The following is a 19568-nucleotide window of genomic DNA, read 5'->3' as shown; positions in this document are numbered from 1 at the left end:
GGGGGCCTCTGGATGGTGTCATGCCCCCCGCCCCCAGCGCCGTAGGACAGGACACACCTTGCTCAAGGTGCGTTAGACACTCTCCCCGCGCAACCCCACGCAAGAAACGAACAAAAGTCATGAAAACCCCAGTTTCCGGTGCAGCAGGGACACAGGCCCCTCGCAGCCCCGCCTGGGGACCAGGTTTTCCAACCCAGCTGTCATCTCCGTCGGTTCAGTTCCAGGATGTTCTGCACCCGGGGAGGTGCCCCGCCCCGGCGCCGCACCCGCACCGCCCGCGTCCTGCCTCCTGGCCGCGGGGTCCCCGTGTGCGTGGGATGCAGGGGGTGAGCGGGGGCTGACCACGTGCGAGGCCCCGGGGGCAGGAGGAGGCCCGGGTTCCAGGAGGGAGGCCGGTCACGCGGCCACAGGTCGTGGGGGGTCGGCGGGTGGAGCCGAGCTGGAGGGCGCGGGGCGGCGCCGGCCCGGGGGCAGGAGGCCCGGGAGGAGGCGCCCCGGAGGCGGAGGAAAGGCGGCCGGCGTCGCGCCCTGGATTTGCATAGGGCTCCCGGGTCTGGCGCGACGCAGCCTCTGATTGGTCGTCTTCGACGGCGCCGAGGCGTATTGACTTGCGCCGAAACGATCCAATCGCAGCCTGCCTTCCTCGTGGGGGGCGGGGCCAGTGGGCTCGGCCAATAGGAGGAGGCGTTGTTGGCGGCCACGGCGGCGCTATCTGAGGAGCAAGCGAAGCCACGGCCGCCGCCACTGCCGCAGGAGGCGTGAGGTGCGGACGCGCGTTCTCGGCCGGGTAACGGCGCGCTGGGGTGGCCGTGGGGCCGGGGAGCAGGCTGGCCGCCCTCGGGAGGCCGCGGCGGCAGGGGCGGGGCCGGGGCGCCCGGGGCGGCGGCGGCTCGCGGGCCCGCGGGAGGCCGGGCGGCGGCGGCGGGCGGCGGATGTTCCTCTCCGCTCCGCCCGCCCCCGGCGCGGCCCTGAAGGTCAGGAGGCGCTTTGTTCCCGCGCGGCGGCCCCGGGAAGCTTCACGTTGCGGGCCGGGCCCCACCCGTGCCGCCCGAGCGAGCCGGGGCCGGGCGGGCTGGGCTCCCGGGGCGCGCGGAGCCGCCGACGGGCCTTTGTTTCCGGAACTGGCGCTGCCGGCGTCGAGCGGGCCCGGACCCCGGCGGCTCGGCTCCCCACGCCCGCGGGGCGGGGTGGGTGTGTTTACGAGGAGACACGACCGCGTGGCTGGCGCCGTGTGGGGCCCCCGCCCACGGAGGACTCGGGGTGCAGGCCGGGCGGCCGCTTCCCGCCACCGAGCACGTCCCGGGCGGGGAAGTCCCTGCCCTCGCTCCCTTCCCACCCGGCGGCCTCGCTCCGTGTCCGCGTGCCGGGTGCGCGGCTGGAGAGCCCTGTCCGACCCCGCGCCCCCCTCCCCCCGGAGCCCGAGCCCGCGCGGCAGCCGTGGGGTCCCCTGCCGCCTCCCCGCTCCCGCCGCCAGCGCGCACCCCACACACGGGGGGGGGGGGCTTTCCCTGTGCGGGCGCCTCGCGTGAGCAGCGGGACCTGGACGTGCGGAGCCTGTGCCCCGAGTGCCTGCCTCCCCGCGCGCCCCGCTGCCCCTCCGGGACTGGCACCCGGGCGCCGTCCCCGCCGTGTCTCCCGTCGGGGCCCGGGAGCGGCTGGTGCGGGTGGCGGCACCTGGGCTCGGCCCCGCCGTCCGGACTCCTTGCCGGGAGGGAAGTTTTCCGTCGGATCCGCGCGCCGAGCCCCGGTGGTCGGTCGTGGCGCCGGCTGATAACCCGGCGCGGCCCCTGGTTCCGCCGCGGACTGAGCTGGCGGGCGGCGGGGGGCGCGTTCCCCGGGGGCGAGAGCGACCTCCCGGCGGCTCCCGCGCTCAGGCCGACCGGGACAGGCGCCCCAGGCCGGGAGCGTCCGCTGGTCGGGGACCGGGAACATTGTTTCTTCCTTTCCGGTCAATGCAAACGGCTGCAAAGCTCAGCCTCCTGGAGCGCCGGCCGGGAAGGGCAGGCGTCGCCCCGCAGGTGGTGCTCGGGCCGGAGCGGACCTCCCGGGTCCCGGGGGAGGAGAGCGCTTCCCCGCGGTCCTTCCCTGGTCTGGCCGCTGCCTGCCTCTCAGCCCATGTGAGCTCCGAGTTATTTCACACAACAGACGCGGAGTAGTGGCCGGAGAAACTCGATGGTTCGCAGGAGCGACGGCCTCTGTAGACTGGTTCTGGAAGGGGTTCTAGGGGCACAGGGTGGCTTGTGATGGGCCTTTCGGGTGAGGGACTCCCCGGAGTGGGCCGGCGGGTGGTTTGTGGTTGAAGGGCCTGGAGTGGGGGGGGTCGGGTCCCGTGGCCTGGGAGGGGTCGGGGCCTCTCCTACCGGGAGCTGTCAGCCGCCGCCTGCAGGTCTCCGACCCGCGCTCTCCTTCCAGCAGCAGGAGGGCGGCCTCGTGCACACGCACAGAAGGCATCGCGGAGCTCACAAGTGCTTATTTCTTAGTTTGTCCTTTCTGTTGTTTGTTGGAAGCTTCCCAGTGTTGTAAAGCTGTTTGGTAGCTCATGTGGTCCGAGGACCGAACTGATTGGGTTTGTTTGGGGAGAGTAGGGTGTGGGCGGGTGAGGAAGAGGCAGGTGGAGGTTGCTGTGAAGGGCCTGCTCGGCTGTGGCTGTGGCTTCTTGTTTGTTTGGCTTTTCATCCTCCCCCGAGGATGTCTTCCCATTGATGTTTAGAGCGAGTGGAAGGGGGGGAGAAGCAGAAAGAACATGGATGTGAGAGACACAGCGATTGGTCAGGCGGGGATTGAGCCCGCAACGGAGGTGCGTGCCCGTGACAGTAACCAACCCGGGACCCTCCACTCCACGGGCCAACGCTCTATCCGCTGAGCAACCAGCCAGGGCTTTTCTTGTTTTTAAAGGGAACTGTATGTAGCGTCGAAGTAGAAGACTGATACTAGGTAACCTGCTGTCCTGCCACCAGGGTGATGGCGGACGGAGGAGGCACTGACGGGGGATCACAGTGGGAAACGGTTCCCGTCGGAGCCCACGGCGTGGTCTCCTCGTGGAGCAGGCCTGTCCGAGCTGCCGCCCGGAGATTTGTCCATGAGCACGTAGTCCTGGGAGACCCTCACCGATGGGCAGTGAAAACGGTGGCTTTACTGCTACAGAATATTCTAAGAAATAGTTTGTGCCCTGACCGGTGTGGCTCAGTGGGCGTGTTCGTGCACCGAGAGGTCTGCGTTTGATTCCCGGCCAGGGCACCTACCAGATGGTAGGTTCCATCCCCAGCTGAGGCCCGAGCCGGAGGCAGCCGACGGATGTTTCTCTCTCACGTTGATGTTTCTCTCCCTCTCCAATCGATAAAAGTACGTCCTCATGAGGATTAAAAAGAAAGAGTGTGTGATGGCGATTCTTTTTCCCATTCGATGCCCTTGGTTTTCCACCCGGTCCTCTTCAGAGAGCAGGGCTGCCTTCCCTTGTTTGCCATTGAGTTTTACGTTTCAGGAGCCGTCAGTAACGAGAGGCAGTGCATGTTCGTAGGAAGAAAACTATACACGGTCACTTAGCGATCTTTAGCTTCCGGTCGTAAGCACGTATCGCCGTAAATTTCCTCCTGCAAGTAAGGATGCTCTATCCCCTGTTGTAACTGAGCATGCTTCAGTTTGGGTCTTTGGGACTTTTTTTTTTTTAAGATTTTTTTTCTTGAATTTTAGAGGGAGAGGGAGAGAAATATCTATGTGAGAGCGAAACGTCATTAGGCTGCCTCCTGCTGGGGATAGAGCCTCACAACCTGAGCATGTGTCTGGATGGGGAATCCAACCCCAACCTTTAGCCCCCCTACCCGCCCCCCCCCCAACCGAGCCACACCAGCCAGGGCTGGACTTTTTATTTTTTAAAATAATATACTGTTTATTTTATTAATATCCTCAAAAAAGCCTGTTTAAAAACAAGGTGAGCCCAGCCTGCATGGTGCAGTGGTTGAGCGTCCTCCCGTGCACCACAAGGTCCCGGGTTCGATTCCCAGTCAGGACACAGGCCTGGGTTGCAGGCTTGATTCCCAGTGGGGGGCGTGCAGGAGGCAGCCCATCAATGATTCTCATTGTTAATGTTTCTCTCTCCCTTCCTCTCTCTCTGAAATCAATGAAAACATTTAAAAAACAAAATAAGGTTGTTGTTTTTAAGATGAGATTTATGTTTGGTAGTTTTGTGGCAGAAAGATCATCTTTACACATTAAGTATGTAGAAAGGTCATCCGCGTGCAGTGTGTTCTGATTGGAACATTTGTTTGCCCAGTTACCACCAAACAGCTCAGTGCTTCGCATCCCTCCGTCAGTCAGTGAAGGGGCCTTCCCCTCCTGGACGGTCTGGGGGCTTTTGAAAGCAGAGAGAAGGACTAGGGATTTGGGCTGTGAGGGTGGAGAGGGCAAGCCTTGCCGACAGGGTGATGGGCCTTTCAGTACCGGCTTAGGAAAGACCTTTCAGTGTTTGCCTTGCTCAGCCACATGCTAATGACTTGCAGGGAACGGGGCAGAGGACGACATGGGAGCTAAGCAGGGAAGGCCACTGCCTTGAGTGAAATAGTGTTTCGGTTACGGAAAGGAAGTAGGTTTTTATTTTCTTCCTGAAAACAGGGCTTGGTCTCTAGTAGCAAGTTTCTGAAAAAGACAGTCCACTCTTGCCGGGGGGCAGCTCCATGGGGCAAGCGGACATGGCTTCCTGCGTGTCCCAGGAACCGCCCTGGAGAAGCCAGGTGTTCGTGGTCCCTGGGCCTTGCTGCGTCCAGGTGACGCAGGGCGCTGTCACTCAGGACAGTGGACGCCTGGCCTGTGTCCTGCCCGGGCCCGTGCTGGGCACAGGGGTGGCTGCACGGAGCGAGGAGACAGGTCCCTGCCCTCGTGGAGCGTGTTTGTCAGTGGGAAGACGAACACCATCGATTACCCGTTCTTTTCCTAAAACATCCTAAGAAGTAGTTTCAAACATACACAAAAGCAGTGATCTCTCCTATACCTACTACACAGCTGCATTAATTAGTTGCCAGTCTTATTAGTTCATCTGTAAAAATACATGTGTTTTTTTATTATTTTTAAAAATTGTTTTAATGCCCTGGCTGGTTTAACTCAGTGGTTAGAGCATCAGCCCATGCACCGAAGGGTCTTGGGTTTGATTCCTGGTCTCGGATGAGGATAGAAGATAGATATCTATAAATATAGATAGAGATAAGTATGTTTTTATTGATTTCAGGCAGAGGGAGAGAGATAGAAACTTCTATTGATGAGAAAGAAATGTCGATTGGCTGCCTCTTGCACGCCCCCTACTGGGGATCGAACCCCAGACCCCGGCATGTGCCCTGACTGGAATCGAACCTCTAGGTGCATGGGATTACACTCAACCGACAGCCCCACCGCTGGGCTGTATGTGCTTTCAAAGTGAAATCTGATAAATGCCCGAGGAAGGAAGTGTGTATATATTGAATTAGATCAGTGATTCCCAAAGTGGGCACTACCGCCCCCCGGTGGGTGCTGCAGCGATCCAGGGGGGCGGTGATGGCCACAGGTGCATTTGGGGGCGATGAGTAACTGCTATTAAAATTAAAAAAAATTAATTTCCAGGGGCTGAGTAATATTTTTTCTGGCAAGGGGGCGGTAGGCCAAATAAATTTGGGAACCACTGAATTAGATTATCATCATTACTTAGGATTGAAATCTGTTCGAATATAATTTCAGTCTGAATATGTTTAGGTCCTAGACACCTCACATGAGGATATTTTTTCTTTGATTTTTAAAGAGAGTGGAAGGGAGGGGTAGAGAGAGAACACCGATGTGAGAGAGAGACATCAGTTGGTTGCCTACTGCACACGCCTCGGCCCGGGATCCAACCCATAACATACCTGCCCTTGACCGGAATGGACCGTGGGACCCTTCAGTCCTCGGGCTGACGCTCTGTCCACTGAGCCTGGCTAGGGCTCTTTTTTAAAAATTGCTAAGTGAAGGTTATGTTTAATAAGAACATTTACCACTGTATTACAATTCAGGTGTTCTTGAATATTTTCAGCTGAAAATTCTCACGAAAAATGATTTTAAAGTTGGTCAGGGCTGCCACTTAGGGAAAACATTTTTTTTTAATAGACTCGTGTGGCGTGTGGGTTCGATCCGCCGCTTGCATCTACAGACGCTTATGGCATGCAGTGGGTTAATCGTTCATTTACCTCCTGAAAAGACATTGAGGGTCTTTGACGTGATTGAGACATAATAAAGCTGTAAAAATGTTGGTATATTCCCCAGCTCAGGCCTTCTTTCTCTCTCAGAGTCGCCGTATTTGAAACAATATTATTACTCTGGCTGTAGACTAGATGTTTTCAGTTTAAAATTAAGGATTCAGCATAATGCTGGATAATTTGCCACAAAAATTAAAAAAATTTCCCCTTGAAAAGTGTGTTCTTCCTTGAGGTAAAAGTAGGATTGTGAGTTGATAACTAGAAGCTAAGGGCTTACTGGTGCCACCATGAAGCGTGTGTGCGAGTCCACATTTAGAATGTGGGCTCGTAGGGAGCCCGCATGCAGGCCTGCATTCTTCTGAAACTTTAGATGATTCTTTAGCCTGTATCCCTTTCATCTTTTAACTTGGTTGTCCTTTAGAAGTAGGACAATCTGATGAGGCTCGGGACTGTGTTTCATAAATTGACGTTCAACTCGGCATACTAAATTTTTGTTGTTAATCCTCTCCTGAGGATATTTTTTCCATTGCTTTTCAGAGAGAACGGAAGGAAGGGAAGGATGGGGAGTGAGAAACATCATTGTGAGAGAGACACATTGAGCGAGCCCGTGACCCTTAAGGGCATGGGCTCTAACCACTCACCTGGGCACCATATTAATTTTTTAAATGTGTTTTTTATTGATTTCAGAGAGAGGAAGGGAGAGATAGAAACATCAATGATGAGAATCATTGATTGCCTGCCTCCTCTATGCCCCCTGCTGGAGATCAAGCCTGCAGTCCTACCTTGTGCCCTGACGGGGAATCGAACCATGATCTCCTGGTTCATAGGTGGATGCTCAACCACTGAGCTCCACTGGCCGGGCAGTAGTAACTTAAAAAATCATCCTGAGCCAAAACCGGTTTGGCTCAGTGGATAGAGCGTCGGCCTGCGGACTGAAAGGTCCCAGGTTCGATTCCGGTCAAGGGCATGTACCTGGGTTGCGGGCACATCCCCAGTGGGAGATGTGCAGGAGGCAGCTGATCGATGTTTCTCTCCCATCGATGTTTCTAACTATCTATCTCTCTCTCTTCCTCTCTGTAAAAAAATCAATAAAATATATTTAAAAAAAAAAAAAAAAATCATCCTGAAGTCCTGGCCGGTTTGGCTCAGTGGATAGAGAAAGCGTTGGCCTGCGGACCAAAGGGTCCCGGGTTCAATTCCGGTGAAGGGCACATGCCCGGGTTGCAGGCTCGATCCCCACTAGGGGGCGTGCAGGAGGCGGCCGATCCATGATTCTCTCTCATCAATGATGTTTCTATCACCGAAACCGGTTTGGCTCAGTGGATAGAGCGTCGGCCTGCGGACTGAAAGGTCCCAGGTTCGATTCCGGTCAAGGGCATGTGCCTGGGTTGCGGGCACATCCCCAGTGGGAGATGTGCAGGAGGCGGCTGATCGATGTTTCTCTCTCGTCGATGTTTCTGGCTCTCTATCTCTCTCCCTTCCTCTCTGTAAAGGATCAATAAAATATATTTAAAAAAAAAATGATGTTTCTATTTCTCTCCCTCCCTCTCCCTCTCTGAAATCAATAAAAATATATTTTAAGAAAATCATCCTTAAGTTAGAGTTTGAAAGATAAATGTATGAGCATCGACCTATGAACCAGAAGGTCAGGGTTTGGTTCCTGGTCAGGGCACAGGCTGGGGTTGCAGGCTCTATCCCCAGTGTGAGCTGTTCAGGAGGCAGCCAGTCAGTGATTGTTATTCATCATTGATGTTTCCATCTCTCCCTCTCCCTCCCTCTCTGAAATTAAAAAAATGTGTGTGTATAAATATATAATAAATATATAATATATGTATATTACTTTAAAGACAATGTTCACGTCAGTAAATGCTTTGAATTGCTCTAAAGTAGTTGGCCTATCACAAATATATATTCCTGTTGCTAAAACTTACAGAGACAAGGCAAATTAGAACTGTTTTATTCTGAAGTCTGGTCATTTTAGTACCAGCAAGAGAAATGTTTTGTGAGTAAAGTGTGCACACACTGAAACGTACAGGTCCCTAGTGTCGGATTTGATGGGCTGTGATAAGTGTGTGCACCTGGGTGACAGTCCCCCATTCGAGGTTTTGGGCATTTTCATCACCCCAGAAAGTTCCCTCCTGGGCCCCCCCTCCCGCCCCAGTAAGTAGCTCGCATCCCTATGGACAATTCCAGTAAAAGGGTGCGTTTGACACATTGTTTGCTTGTAGTTGTTAGTGATGTTAATTGTTACAACTCTTCTTTACTTTGTAGGAGATAAAAACATTCAGATGGCAGATAACAGGTAAGCCAAAATGAGCTTTGTCTATTGGCGTTCACATTTCAGGTGATGAGCAATAGGCGAGCCTTGGCGTTTGTGTGGCTGCATACAGAGCGCTGTCGGTGCCCTGTCCTCCCAACTTGGGAGGTGGCTTTTCTTGCTCAGCAGCCATCCAAGCCATCGGTCCTTGGTTGGGTGGTGGGTTTGGTTTCAGAGCAGCGGGATTGTGTGAAGTTGTAGAGCTGAGAATTCAGAAGCTTTGATGAGGGTTGGAAATTAGAACTGTTGTGGGTGGCATGTGGGGGGCCCAGGATGATGGTGGGGTTATTATATTAGGTGGGAGGGTGTTTTAATAGCTAAGTCTCTCCTATGTACCACGTGTGTCTGTGGTTCTCTTCCATCAAATTTGAAGTCACTGTTGACGCCTCTTAACGGTTACGTATGAAGATGCCCTGTGCTATTTACCTTAGGAGCTTTCTTTACAGTAACACTTCCTTGTTTTCAACATGTCGCTCCAGCTTTTCAGACGGGGCTCCTTCAGACTCCTTGGAAGCTGCTAAAGATGCGAGTGCCACAGGTCAGTGCACTGCGGGGAGGCGGTCCCCACGCTGGGCCTGCACGGCGGCAAGAAGCGCGGCTGCTCTGACCACAAAGGGTTCTTCCTCAGGCTTCAGGGAAACGTAGCGCGATAAGATGGAAATCAGCACATCGTCCGAGAAACGTTTTACAGGAAACTCAGACTCGCACCCACGGCCGCTGGGGTCAGCGTTGATGAGCAAACGACCAGCCTTTTCTCCTCCGCGCCTTCTCTCCCGATTGTTCTGAAGCAGATCCCAGATACCCATTTCCCCGTAAATTCATGGCGTGTTTCCCCTTCCACTTCAGAAAGGCCCCCTGAACTTCTTGAAAACAAGTTGTGGACATACTGGCTAAAAGAGTCGCTAAGACAATTTAGTGTGAATTCCCCCAAAACTGGGAGGAACCCTCCTCACCACCCCAAGAAGTGTAACATTAACACGATGCCGTGTGCGGTCGTGTTTGTAGCTCCCCTTTCCCAGCAGTTCCTCACGGCCGTGCTCCCCAGGACTAGCCCGTGGGGAGCGAGTGTGCTGCGTGTCGTTCTGTCTCCTTGGCTGGAGAGCCCCACCCTCACCCTGTGCCGCAGCGACTCGGTGCCCAGCGCCTTGTGGATGCCCACGCTGTGCATGCTCTGCTCTTCCCTCTGAGATTCAGGGTCAGCATTTTGGCAAGGCCGCCACGTGGGTGACCTTGTGCAGCGGGAAGTGCAGTTGGGCCCGTGGCGGGTGCTGGCGTTGGTGACTTGGTTAAGGCAGCGTCTGCCAGGCCTCTCCATCCTGAGGGCCCTTTTGTTAACCACTGTGCTGGGCCCCGTGCGTCCCCTGTTCTCCAGGAGCCGCTCACCTGGTGTCAGCACCACGGTGGTCCTTGCTGCACCAGTCACGACCCTGGGGCTGCAAAGGTGTTTCCTAACTCTGACCATCCTGCCACAGGCCACAGCTGTGACCCCCCCCCCCCCCCCCCCCACACACACACTTAGTGTTACCAGAGAGACGTGGGTTACTTGCTGGTCGGTGCCTTACCAGTTGCCATCATTACTCTTGTTGGTGCAGGATTTGTTCCACTTGATGAGTGGGGTCCCTTCAGGCTGGCTGTGTCCCCATCACTTCCAGGGCTTTTCTCGAGGAATTGGGTGCACAAGTCCTGTTCCATTTCCTTTGAACTTCCTCGCCCCGACTTGGCTCTGTCCGTTACCGAAGGGGCTGTTTTTGTTTGCGGGGAGAGAGTCCGACCCCCAGGTGTAGGTGCCAGTGCCATTGTGTCCAGGCCTTGCAACGGCCAGAGCTAGAGAAGGTGTGTGCGCACATGGTATAGGGTTGTGTGTAGACACAGTTGGATGCGTTAAACACAGCGCTTCCTGGTCGTGGTTGCTTGTAGTTAAACTGAGGGCCTGCTTGGTGCGTTCTGCTTGCCCACGCTCGTTCTTACAAAGGCTGGAGAGCTCCCAGGTGCGACGACCTTCGAGTCTGGCTGTCTGCACAGTGGCAGGAAGAGGGGATCGGCTCAGCAGACTTGAGCCTGTGCCGTGGCCTAAGGGGCCCACGCCATAGTTACAGCGCAGCATGGTGACACCCCTCCTGCTGCCTGGAGTTGCGCTGTGAGGGCCGTGTGACTTCTTCGAGGAGCTGGTGAGGACACAGCGGTGCCGGGGGTGGGTGTGCGCAGGAGGATGGTGCCGGTGAAGGACCAGAGGACACTTGGGAAGTCTGGCCACAGGGAACTGACTGGTGAGGCCGGGCTTTCCGGGCTGTGTGCTGGGCACACCTGGGCACTGATTCACTCTGAGGAGCCGCCTGCTTACCCCCGTCTTCGGCTTCTGGGCCCCACATGGGACTTGGGGAGTGAAGGCAAGGTGATCGGAAGCGACGATGTCCTCACTTGGGAGTTTTGGAGCTTAAACAGCCAAGATGAGACCCGGAAATCTCTAGGTAGCCTTCTGCGGGCTTTAACCGCCCACTTAGGTGATTCGCATAAACATCCAGTGCCTTTAGAGTGCACCCTAAATGTTTTCACAACATGTTTTGGCTGCCACTGGCCACGTTTAGAAATGAAAGCGGACGAGCAGACTAAGTGGGTTTGTGTTGGTGATGCTGACTTGGCTGCTCTGTGGTGGGCAGATGGTGAATTGTTTGGCCCTCTTTTCGACTTGTAGAGAAGCTCACCGATCAGGTGATGCAGAACCCTCAGGTTCTGGCAGCCTTGCAGGAGCGGCTCGACAGTGTCTCCCACACGCCTTCCAGCTACATCGAGACGTAAGTATGCTGTGGGCGAGGCGCGGTCCAACTTCCAGGAACGAGGGAGAAGGAAAACCACCTCCCTGTTCCTTAGAATAGGAATGGTGCTTCCATCAGCGGGGAGTGCTGGCTCTGGCGCAGGGTCTGCAGAGGGACTCAGACCTGGAGAAAGAACGCAGCAGGTGGGCGCTCTGATCGCTGGCCCACAGGCCATTCTGTGGCCATGGGGGACTGAGTCGAGCAGCACAGGGAAGGAGTTGGCAGGGAACGGGTGCAGGTGAGGGCGGGACGCTGTCTCTTCCTGGTGGCTGTCAGCTGTGAGCCATTCCTCCCTGACTCCCCTCCAGTGCCTGCAACACCACCAAAGGCTCTTTCGGGAGAGGCTGTGACCTGGTGCTGCCCAGTGAGGGCTCCTTGGGCAGCTCTCCCTTCCGGCCAGGCTGTCTTCCTACTGGAGGGAGGGCTGCTGCTGGGCTCCCGCCTGGCAGTCAGGTTGGGTCTTGGTCTCAGACGTGTGTGGCTCCCCCCCCCCCCCCCGGTTCCCAGTGCGGCTCCATGTGTTCCAGGCTGTGAGGGTGGGGAGGGGCCCTTGGGTCTGCCTTGCCCAGACAGCAGGCTCTCGGGAGCTGCCGGGAGGCACCTGCAGGCTGTCCGTGGCTGCAGTGCTGTCCAGTTCTCGGGCTCTAGAGCGGGGGACAGACACACTGCACGTCAGGTGCCTGTTGTGGGGAGACGGTCGTTATGTCACTGACTCAGGATGGCCAGGGGACAGCAGGGACCAGTTTGCTTAGAACCTTTTGTTATTCTCACTGCATGAGGAAGACTTCAGAAGTTAGAAAATGATTTCAAAATGTGTACCTCGTGCAGGGAAGCAGTACAGATTGCAGTGTGTGTCACCTCTTGTGAAACTTTCTCTGCTGCCTGTGTCCTCCTCCCGCACTCGTTCTAGGAGGGTGACGGGGGTCTGAAAAGGCCCTTCACGCTGAGGTGGCCTGGGTCTGGCTTACCCAGACCCAGCACAGGGGACCTTGGTGAGCCACAGCAGCCAGGGCGGGAGTTCTTTTTAATTTACATTCTTTGGGACGTTTAATGAGACTGGACGGCCCTAGCTGGTGTGGCTCAGTTGGGTGGGTGTTGTCCCATGCACCCAAAGGTTGCTTCTTCGATACCCGGTCAGGGCACATGCCCGGGTTGTGAGCTTAATCCCTGGTGGGGGACATGGAGGAGGCAGCCGATCGATGTTCTGCTCTCACATCAATGTTTCTCTTCTCTTCCCCTCCTTTCCTCTCTGTCTAAAAATCAATGAAAATATTTTAAAAATTAATGAGATTGGTGGTTTCTTCTGTGTTCGATTATTTTTGTTTTCTTTTGTGAATTATTTCCTCAGCTTCCTTCACACTGTTTTTCCCCTGTTGGGATGTGTGTCCTTTTCTTTTTTAAATATATTTTTTTTGGCTTCAGAGAGGAAGGGAGAGAGAAACATCAGTGCTGAGAGAGAATCATGGATCGGCTGCCCCCTGCACGCCCCACACTGGGGATCAAGCCTGCAACCTGGGCCTGTGCCCTGACCGGGAATCGAACCGTGATCTCCTGGTTCATAGGTCGACGCTCAACCACTGAGCCACGCCGGTCGGGCCTTTTCTTAATGATTTTACCTCTTTTTCTTAGTAAGGATGTTAATTCTGTGTTAAGCTAAATTTATTTTAATAAAACAGAAAAGTATGCCACTTAGATGTTGCAAGCATGTGACAAGTTTTCTTTTCTGCTTTCTCTCTAGTTTACCTAAAGCCGTGAAAAGAAGAATCAACGCATTGAAACAACTCCAGGTGAAGTGCGCTCACATAGAAGCCAAGTTCTACGAAGAGGTCCATGACCTGGAGAGGAAGTACGCGGCGCTGTACCAGCCTCTCTTTGACAAGGTGGGAGCATCTCCTCTGATTCGAGTCTCAGACCGTTGAGGCTGAGCATCCACATTGCCCAGTAAATCGCCCCGAGCTGTTCTTTAAGTCCTAGACCGAAGCTTAGGATAAGTGATGGGAGCGTCCAGGGTTCAGTCTTCTCATAGGCATTGTTTGCAAACTCACGGCCTGAACTCCTGCCTTCCCCAATGACATAACTCTGAGAAGGTCTCGCTCTCACTTAGAGAAGGGAGTTCGTCACTGGTGACGTTGAGCCGACAGATGCGGAGTCGGAGTGGCACAGCGAGAACGAAGAGGAGGACAAACTGGCCGTAAGTTGTTCTTTTGATGAGCGCGGCTGGCGTTCGCTTTCGCGCTGTTACACACAAGAACCGTCTCCTAATGGTCTTGATGCTCAACATTGCTTTACAGAGAAAGCGCTCCTGGCAGGAGGTGCTGTTCCACCCTGAGCTCAGGTGTTGGGGTTTCTTATGGCTGAATACTGAGCGGCCTCGGGCCTGGCCTCTGACAGTGCCGCCAGCTCAGGCAGTGGAGCAGGCACCGCCCCCCGCATCGCCAGTGACCCAGAGCAGCTCTGCACTGTCTGTAGGGAGATCGCAGATCCGATGAGCGAGGCCGTTAGCCTCAGTGTCGGGCGCAGCCAGGCGTGCTGTGGTCACCAGCAGACGGGGTGTGGTGAGGAGGGTGTACTGGAAACACCAGGACCAGCGGTAGGAGGAGGTGGCCAGAGCGCCTCGCCACGTGACCACGAGATCAGTGGGTTACGGATCCTTTCAGTGACGGGCCCTGTCCGTCACCTGCTCGCAGCCTCTTACCTGACGGCCCATTCCAGTGCCATAGGTTCACTCTGCCAGCCGGATCTTGTGTTCGGGAGACAAGTAGCTTCAATCTGTAAAATTCACTTTTATGGGCGTTTGTGAAGAATATGCTAGTTTTGGTAGCCACGTGTTTTGATCTAAAAACATGCAGAGCCTGGCCTGGTCGTAGCTGTGGCTGCGGGTCAGTGTCCTTGTGAATCAGATCCTTTTTGCTCAGGAAAAACCTGTCTCTGCTCGTTGCCTCGTAAGGTCCCAGTGGCACCGCACTCCTACCTTCCACATTGCCTGATCTGCACGGGCACCTAGCCGTTCTGGTCCCCGCCCTCGTGTGGGCAGTGCCTCTGGCGGAGGCGGCAGTTAGAGCGTCTCCCTGGCCTTGGACGGACAAAGTGGTTGGCAGTTCTGGTGGCAGAAGCCGTGGGAGTTGCGTGTGGTAGTGGGTGATCATCCCCAGGTGGGGGCCTCGTGGAGCCAGCACTGCACAGCCTTGCCCAGTATGTGGCCTTTGACCCCTCTGGAACTTTTCTGCCAATTTAAATGGTTTGGTGGAATGACGTTTGGACGGAGTGCCTTGAACGCTTTGTCCCGGAAACCTTTCCATGGTGACCTGCTCGGCGGTCTTGGAATGTAGGGTCAGAGGACCAGGGCTTGTGACGGCAGTGGGTGCGGGATTCTGGAATGATGGTCTGGTTCGAGCCGTGGAGGATTTGTTGATTGTTGCTTGGTGGTAACTGTCCTCTTCTGCATCGTTACTTTGTAGGGAGACATGAAGAGCAAAGTCGTCATCGCAGAAAAAGAAGCCGAGGCAGCAGAGGAGCCCGCCCCCCGAGGGATTCCCGAGTTCTGGTTCACCATCTTCAGAAACGTGGACATGCTGAGCGAGCTGGTCCAGGTGAGCGTGCTCCATCCTGGTCTTACGACTGCGTGTGAGCTACTCTCGGGGGAAAGGCACTCCTGGGACCCCCACTCCAGAGAAGTCGTGGCCTCACAGGAGGGTTATTCCTGGTGGGGACCCCAGTCACACCTACTGCAGCTGGAGTGGGAAGCCTGCAGCCTGAGCCAGAGCCCTGGGTCAGTTCACCTCCTGGGAAAGGGCTGCTGCCTCACCCAGAAAGCCTGTCAGCAGGTTCCAGATGCCTTTCCATTTTTTTTTTTCTTCCTTTTTTTTAAAAACTCACGGCTGCTTTTTTTTTTTGTCTTTGTTTTGTTTTTTAATTTATTGATTTCAGAGAGGAAGAAGGGAGGGAGGGAGAAAGAGAGAGACAGAAGTAGAAACATCAGTTTGTTCCACTTATTTATGCATTTATTGATTGCCCCGATCGGAGATCGAACCTGCAACCTTGGCGTATCGACCCTAATCACCCGGCTAGGGCAACTCTTCTCCGTGTCACTGATGTGGACAAGTGGGGAAGTGAGGGGTGAGAATGTGTGCATGTGTACACACACTTGCACTGACACATACTTATTACACTTCTCCGTTGGTGGGTATTTGGACCATGAAACAGGCCTGTTGTGCAGGCTCCGTGGGCCGAGACTCAGGAAAGGATGTGAGGAGTGCATTTCCTGCTCCCCTTCAACCGACAGGGCCGCGTCTGAAACCGCGCCTTGCGACAGCCTGTCTTCCTGTCTGAGCCTCCTTTTCAGGCACAAGTCAGGTTGGGGTGTAAGAAAACCAGATCATGCCACATGCCAGAAATTCATTGGGAAAACTGAATACTCTACGGCAGACCTCACCCAGACTGCTTTTTAGAATCACCTGGGCAACTTCTTGTTTTTTCCCCCAATATATTTCTGATTTTGGAGAGGAAGGGAGAGGGAGAGAGAGAGAGAAACATCAATGATGAGAGAGAATCATTGACTGGCTGCCTCCTGCACGCCCCCCACTGGGGATGGAGCCCACAACCTGGGAATTGTGCCCTGACCGGGAATTGAGCCCCAACCCCCTGGTTCATAGGTTGACACTCAACCACTGAGCCACGCCAGCCAGGCACCTGGGCAACTTTTAAAACTCAATAGCAAAGAAAAACAAAACAAAAACAACTCAATAGCAGCCTCAGTGCCTCTGCTCCCCCACGTCCTGACAGTCCCAGGTGGGGGTAGAAGTTCCCGGATTCTGGGTGCCCCAGGGTGGGAAGTCCCCACGCAGCGGAGCCGTTAGCTCTCTCAGACCTCGGTGGCTGTGCCCATCCCGGGGCACGCAGGGCCCGATTTCTCAGGTCTGGGTGGGCCTGGGGCTGCTTTTCTGACGTGCTGCTGGGGGGGGGGGGGGTGCACGCTGTGCGTGTGGCAGGCTTGTGATGATGGGGCTTTTGGTGCCAGTAGGTGACTTGCTTGGTGACCTGGCTGTTGGTGCTGGGTAGCCGTCCAGGGATGGTGTGGCTGCTGCTTCCACGCATTTCCTGGTGTTGAGGGCAGTAGCTGAGGCCGACTTCAGTGAGGGGTCTCCCTCCTTCTCCCAGCACCCCTGTACCATGGCCTACTTCAGTGTGTAGGCCGCAGAGCGTCTGGAAGCTGTGGGAAGACAGGCTGGCATTTCCAGGGTGTTTCCTATCTGAGGGAGTGGCGAGAGGTCGTTGGCACTGACCTGACCGCGTCTGGCCGGAGGTGCCATTCGGGTCAGACGTTAATTCCTGAAGATGGACTCGACTGAGTGCTTGGTGCTCTGCGTGGGGGGCAGAGCGGAGGCTGCAGGAGGGTTTAGACCAGTGATGGCGAACCTATGACACGCGTGTCAGAGGTGACACGCGAACTCAATTTTTTGGTTGATTTTTCTTTGTTAAATGGCATTTAAATATATGAAATAAATATAAAAAATATAAGTCTTTGTTTTACTATGGTTGCAAATATCAAAAAGTTTCTATATGTGACACGGCACCAGAGTTAAGTTAGGGTTTTTCGCCATCACTGGTTTAGACGCAGTGGTTCTCAACCTTCTGGCCCTTTAAATACAGCTCCTCATGTTGTGACCCAGCCATAAAATTATTTTCGTTGCTCCTTCATAACTGTCATGTTGCTGCTGTTATGAATTGTCATGTAAATATCTGATATGCAGGATGGGCTTAGGCGACCCCTGTGAAAGGGTCGTTCGACCGCCAAAGGGGTCGCGACCCACAGGTTGAGAACCACTGGTTTAGAGGGTCCGGACAGCAGCTTCCACTCAGCCCCCCGCAGTGCCCAGGGCTGGGCTTATGGGCCCCTAGTTCTGAGCCTGTCATCAAGACGTTGGGCTCCGCTGGGACCACGGAGTTGTCCTCGAGGCCTGGGAGGAGCATGGTGTTATTTCAGGGACTTGGGACATAGCACAGGGCACTGCGGGTTGAGGGAGGAGTGGGACGGTCCCACATGAGAGCATCTCGCTGGGCAGCATCCTGGTGGTGACGTTCCCCTTGGCATTTAGCACGAGGCAGGGCACACCAGTGAGGTGCAGTCTGGGCCAGGTGTTCTCTGGAGGCGGGATCTGACATCTCGGACTGCGGTCCCTTTTTGTCTAGAGACTTGGTATGTGCCTGTGTTGCTGTTTTTTTGTAGTTCTATGTCAAAAGAATTTAAAATTAGGAACTTGATGTTTGTCAGACTCAATTCTTAGAACTCAGTGGAACCTCAAGAAATCTTTTAGTTCAGTCCCCAGACTTCAGGGGCAAAGAAAGAACTGTTTGCTCAGGCCAGTGTGGCTCAGTGAGTTGGAGTATCAGCCTGGGCACCAATGAAGGTGGCGGGTTTGATCGCTGGTCAGGGTGCACATGGGAGTCACCCTATCAGTGTTTCTCTCTCTCTCCCCCTCCTTCCTCTCTCTAATAATAACAAGAAGTCACTTTCACAGATGAAGCGCCTCTTGGTAGGATGTGGTTGCTGGGTTTCGAGTCTCGTCATTCCTCTTCTGGTTGTTCTCTCTCGGACTTTCTCAGATGCAGACATTGGTGAACTCTGCGTTTGAATGACCTCAGAGTAAACGTGTGCAGCCATGTTGGAAGTTCTCGTGTGATGCCCGAGCTGTGGGTCTCAGACACGCCTCGTGTGTGTTGTTGGTGCTGAGTGGCTGTGCTGTGGGTTTGGGAGATGTATTGCCACACGCCCATGGCGGTGGGATGGGGTGGCTGCCGTGGCCGTAGCTGATCCAGGTGGTTCCTGTGATTCTGTCTCTTCAGAGCTGCTCCGGACCGGCCTGCTGGGGCACGGCACCTCGGTCCCAGGCACAGGGCCCTATGAGAGAGCCGCCAGGGCCCTGGTCCCGGCACTGAAGGCGCTGCTCTCAGACCAGCTGTCGGGCAGCAGCGTGGGTGGCTCCCTGGAGTCAGTACTTGGCCAGGAGAGGGCCCACCAGGGCCCCTCGCCCACCACCAGGGGGGACGTAGCAGCCACTCCGCAAGGACGCGTGCTGTTCTCAGAAAGCTCAGGTTTTGTTTTCCTCTTTGTGTTTAGGAATATGATGAGCCGATCTTGAAACACCTGCAGGATATCAAAGTGAAGTTTTCAGACCCTGGACAGCCGATGGTGAGTACTGGTGGAGCTCCTGGTTGGTGTCGGGGGCGTCGGGCCACTGAAGATAAAGGAAGGGCTTGGGTCCAAGGCAGGAAATCAGACCCGTCACTCACCTGCCGGGGGACCTGAGCGAGATGCTGGTGGGGATCAGGGCAGCCTGGCAGGTCGTCCAGGCCGCCTGCTGGGTGGTGGCAGGTGCAGGAGTCAGGCCGGGCTGGACTCTTCTGTCCCACGTGGTGTCCACTGAGGTGCTGTGGCTTCTCACTAGTTCGTTCCTCTACCATCCTTTCCCTGGGTGGCTCCTGGGTTTTTCGAGGATCTCGTGTCTTTGAAATGGGTTTGAAAGGATGGTGGGTCTACACGCCCTTGAATGTGAGGGGCACTTTAACAGAAACCTACTAGGTGTCTGTTCCAAAAAGCACCTGCAGGCCACCCTGGCTGGGGCCCTCATCTCATACATCAAAAGGTAGTGGTTTCGGCCCTGACCGGTTTGGCTCAGTGGATAGAGCGTCGGCCTGAAGACTGAAGGGTCCCAGGTTTGATTCCAGTCAAGGGCATGTGCCTTGGTTGCAGGCACATCCCCAGAAGGGGGTGTGCAGGAGGCAGCTGATCCATGTTTTTCTCTCATGGATGTTTCTTTTTTAAAAAATATATTTATTGATTTTTTACAGAGAGGAAGGGAGAGAGATAGTTAGAAACATCGATGAGAGACTCTCTATCCACTGAGCCAAACCGGTTTCAGCTCTCATGGATGTTTCTAACTATCCCTCTCCCTTCCTCTTTGTAAAAAATCAATATATATATATATATATATATATATATATATTTTTTTTTTTTTTATTTAAAAAGGTAGTGGTTTTGATTCCCAGTTAGGGCACACACCTAGGTTAAGGTTTGATCCCTAGTCAGGGTGTGTACGGGAGGCAACTGATTGATGTTTCTATCTCACATCAATGCTCCCCTCTCTCTTTCTCTCTCTCTCTCTCTTTCTCCCTCCCTCCCTTCCTCTTTCTCTAAAAAACCAATAAAAACATATCCTTGGATGAGGATTTTTAAAAAGAACAACCTGC

The 19568-nt window shown here is 54.8% G+C and overlaps 1 protein-coding gene across 2 annotated transcripts in view; it reads left to right on the top strand.

Annotated features, from left to right (window-relative positions):
- Positions 1-685: 685 nt before the first annotated feature.
- Positions 686-19568, top strand: part of NAP1L4 (nucleosome assembly protein 1 like 4) — a 35781-nt gene continuing 16898 nt past the window's right edge. For both annotated transcript variants that reach the window (XM_070427110.1, XM_070427111.1), the window contains exons 1-8: positions 686-763; positions 8463-8493; positions 8988-9046; positions 11201-11300; positions 13060-13201; positions 13426-13512; positions 14780-14911; positions 18439-18510. In XM_070427110.1, coding sequence (XP_070283211.1) covers positions 8480-8493; positions 8988-9046; positions 11201-11300; positions 13060-13201; positions 13426-13512; positions 14780-14911; positions 18439-18510 — 606 coding nt within the window. In that variant the 5' untranslated portion in view covers positions 686-763; positions 8463-8479. The remainder of the gene's footprint in view (positions 764-8462; positions 8494-8987; positions 9047-11200; positions 11301-13059; positions 13202-13425; positions 13513-14779; positions 14912-18438; positions 18511-19568) is intronic.

Source organism: Myotis yumanensis, unplaced genomic scaffold (genome assembly GCF_028538775.1).
Source record: "Myotis yumanensis isolate MYYU_CA2020_CCGP unplaced genomic scaffold, mMyoYum1.0.hap1 SCAF_10, whole genome shotgun sequence".
Lineage (NCBI taxonomy): Eukaryota > Metazoa > Chordata > Mammalia > Chiroptera > Vespertilionidae > Myotis > Myotis yumanensis.
Note: the sequence above shows the minus strand (reverse complement) of the source record. Positions and strands in the feature narration are given on the sequence as shown.